General features: G+C 38.2%; 1 protein-coding gene across 2 annotated transcripts in view; it reads right to left on the bottom strand.

Annotated features, from left to right (window-relative positions):
• LOC104713484 overlaps positions 477 to 3,759 on the bottom strand; it is an 8,436-nt gene continuing 5,153 nt past the window's right edge. The window contains exons 2-3 of one of the 2 annotated variants that reach the window (XM_010430620.2): positions 803 to 1,598; positions 477 to 656 (exon numbers count right to left, since the gene is read on the bottom strand). In XM_010430620.2, the coding sequence (XP_010428922.1) occupies positions 610 to 656; positions 803 to 1,598 (843 nt within the window). In that variant the 3' untranslated portion in view covers positions 477 to 609. Of the gene's footprint in view, positions 657 to 757; positions 1,599 to 3,759 lie in introns of both variants that reach the window. The other variant, XM_010430619.2, reaches the window with a different exon arrangement.

The following is a 3,759-nucleotide window of genomic DNA, read 5'->3' as shown; positions in this document are numbered from 1 at the left end:
GCTTTGCTGAGAAGGGTGAGACCAGTCTCAACAATATGGCGGTGTTTCCGCTCAGAGATCCCATTCAATTCCGGTGTGTGTGGCGGTGTGGTCAAGTGTGTAATGCCGTGAGTCACAAGGAAGGACTTCAACGCTACGAACTCACCACCATTGTCCGAGTAGAGAGTACCAATCTTACACTTGAATTTGTTCTCCACCAAGGCTTTAAATGCAATAAATGTGTCACGAACACTTGATTTCAGTTTCAAGGGATATAGCCAAGTATATCGAGTGAAATGATCTACAATGACCAAGTAATACTTGAAATTGTCCACGGAGACAATCGGAGAAGACCAAACATCAGTATATAAATATTGAAGAGGATGGGTCGAGACGATTGTGTTTGAGTAAAAAGGTTGTTTGTGACTTTTATTCATAAGACAATCCGAACAAGACAGTGTTTGATTCTGAGAATGGGATACGGGTAAAGAGAATTTAGAAATAAGAGTTTTCAAAACAGAGGGATGGCCTAATCTTGAATGCCAAGATGGTAGGTCTGTTTTTGGAGTAGGAGTGGCGAGATAGGTGGATGCAAAAAGAGGTGTGACTGGCCACTCATACAGCCCATTTCTAGTCTTGCCTTGGAGTAACCGCTCTCCCGTGCTGAGATCCTTCACCTGAAAATAAGCAGGAAATAATTCCACCGAGACACCATTAGTATTGCACAGTTGATAGACCGAGATCAGATTTTTCTGAACATTAGGAACATAAAAGACACCATTCAAAGCAAGAGAATGAGTTGGTGTGGGTAATAAGGCAGAACCAGTGTGGGAAATCGGCATCCCTGAGCCATCAGCAGTAGTGACTTCTTCACCACCAGTGTAAGGCTGATGAAGTGCGAGATTGTTCAAGTCGGATGTGAGATGATGCGTAGCACCAGTATCCAGCAACCAATTCCCCGGATTGTACTGTTGAGTCGTTGCTAAATGAGCCCGCGGCTGCCAAGGAGTGACAGACGACACGGACGACTGGTTGGAGCTGTATGGCATGGGCGGAAGCTGGAGTTGAGAACACCGGCGAGCACTATGACCATAGACCCCACTGATTTGACATTTGCCTTGATATGGACGTGGTGAGTATTGTTGGCGTTGGTGTTGCGGATTAGACGACCAGTTGTTGTTGTTGTGGTGGGTGCGATTGTTGTTGCGGCCATGAGGACGAGAGGAGTTGTTTCCACGAAAGGTTGCAACATTAGCAGTCGCGGGAAGAGACGACGTAAGTGCCGCCTTCGCAGCAAGTTTCGTCTCGTAGTTGAGCAGCTTCTCATGAAGCTCCGTCAAGGTGGGAGATGAATCACGGCCTTCGATCTGATCAATTACCGTTTTGTAATCGTCAGAGAGACCTTCAAGGATGAACTCAATCTGAGCTTCATGTTCCACCGGTTTGCCAAGGAGAGCAAGTTGGTCAAAGCGGGTGGTAAAACCTTGAACATAAGCATCAATGGTCTTAGTCCCCTTCGTCCAGTGCTTGAGTTGTTGACGAAGCTGTTGAACATGACCATGACTGGGGTTGGCATAAGTAGACGAGAGAGTGGTCCATATGTCATGAGCCGTGACGACCTTGGAGAGGATCGGCTGGACAGAGATGGAGATGGCGCCTAACAGTGCACTGTAGATCAACCGATCTTGTCTCTTCCACACCACGAAGTCAGGATTAGCAGAGACAACATCAGCCGCAGTAACTGTCGGCGGCGGGACGGTGAGAGATCCGTCGATGTAACCGGCGAGATTATAACCATCGAGGAGTGCGTGAACTTGGCGGCTCCACATGAGAAAGTTGNCTTTCTCATTCTCATTCTTATCTCTTATCTTTCGTTATTACTATTTTTTTTTTTCCTTTGTATAAAATAACCACCACTACTATTTTGTTATACTCCCCAAAAGTAATTAGAATTCAGATGAGTTTTAAGACAAACTTAAATATAATTCCTGCATATTACCCTCGCATATCAGATAAATTAAAGAAAATAACCATAACCTTATTAATTACGTAAACATTATAACCGATAAGATATGAATTTTTTCACTTGGTCGTATGTACGTACAATAATAACCTACCATTAACATGCAATTACTAAGAATTTTCTACGGAATTAGCCAAACAAATGTTGTTCAAAATTCAACTATCGACGCTATAAAAGAAATAATATCTTGAATTAAGAAAAATATCGTGAGACGCCCATAGTGATGTTGATATACATCACCATTAAGATTATTTAATATATAAAGTTGTTGTTTAGTCGCGCAAGTATTAATCATGATAAATTTATAATGGGTAGTTTAGACTTTAGTCGACATAGTTTGTTACAAAAATTAATAGAACTCTCTAGACGTTCTCAGAGATGGATTGGCGGAGAACTCCACCATTATCATTACCATATTATATCATCGTATTATTATATGTAAAACCCTTTTTTTTTAGCTAAAGTCCGAACCTTTCGCCATCTTATCTAGTTGTATTTTATTTGTAGCCGCATTTACCACAAAATTGGATTTTATCGCTAATGTCAAAGCTTTAGTTTAAATACAAATTCCCGACAAAATAAATTCAGTTCTAATGAATTTTTGCAAATCATGTCTATGGTTGAATCTCTGAAGATATAACGTAGAAGATTCGAGTTAATATTCGATTTCTGTTGACAAAGATGCAACTTTGATTATCATGTTGCATGAATAAATGTATCACGAAGACAATTGTCATGAGAATAAGAAGCAATATGAAGTACCACTTTTGTTTTTTGATATATAATCAGGTGATCCAAGCTTCAAATACCACTATTTCCGTGTACAGTTTATATATCTACCGTGTATAACAAATATATATATATTTTTTTTTCAGTTTTATAAGAAATGAAACATGTTATTGAAGAAACCAAATAATCGTTTATAAAACAACTGATCGAGTAAAGAAAAAAGAAAACGAAAGAACGGATAGGTATAACGTTAACGTCTACTTTGTTTTTGTTATAGTAGCTAAGTATAATAATATTGCTTACTTAAAACACAAACTTTAGAAACTTAATTCCAACTAGGTAAGCATAATGAAGTACCCACTTGTATAGTTTTTGTATGTAAGAAAATGAGAAGGGTCTAGAGTTTTTGTAAAATAGATTGAAATGTAAAAAGTGTTTTTTGTTTGTATATATATAAAAAAAAAGTCAGAAGATGATGAGCATGGAAGACGCAAGGCGAAGTAAGGGATACATGTGGGAAGCACGTGGTCATTGAACACGTAAGCCGTTTGCGGTGACGGCGGAAGAAACTTCGAGTTTCACAGTGGACTATAAAATAGCGGCGGATTTACGCCATTACGAAAAAAGCCAACGTTAAGATTTGCCTTTGTTATTAAAATTAAATAACAATGAGCATATAGTTCGAAGCAACCCGCATTGGAAAAAAATCGAAGTAACATTAGAAGGTTGCTTAAGAGAAATAGACTAATCGGCCAGTTACTCATGTATTGTCAAAAGCCGATATTTTTTTATTTAAAACTAGTCTGAAGAATGAGTAATTTGTTAACATATCATGGATCTAATATACTAAATTATCAATCATTTGCAAACGATTAAACGTGTAATACATAAAGTCAAAGTACGTAAACAGACTGTACATATATATTATAAAGATTGGAAAACCTTGTTTATTTGTTTGGTATATATTTGACTTCTCATTTATCGGAAGAGTCTTTTTATTGAACTCACAAAAAAAAAAAAAAAAAAAA

This window comes from Camelina sativa, chromosome 9 (assembly GCF_000633955.1).
Source record: "Camelina sativa cultivar DH55 chromosome 9, Cs, whole genome shotgun sequence".
NCBI classification, from domain to species: Eukaryota; Viridiplantae; Streptophyta; class Magnoliopsida; order Brassicales; family Brassicaceae; genus Camelina; species Camelina sativa.
The sequence above is the reverse complement of the archived record's forward strand: the minus strand, read 5'-3'. Positions and strand labels throughout refer to the sequence as shown.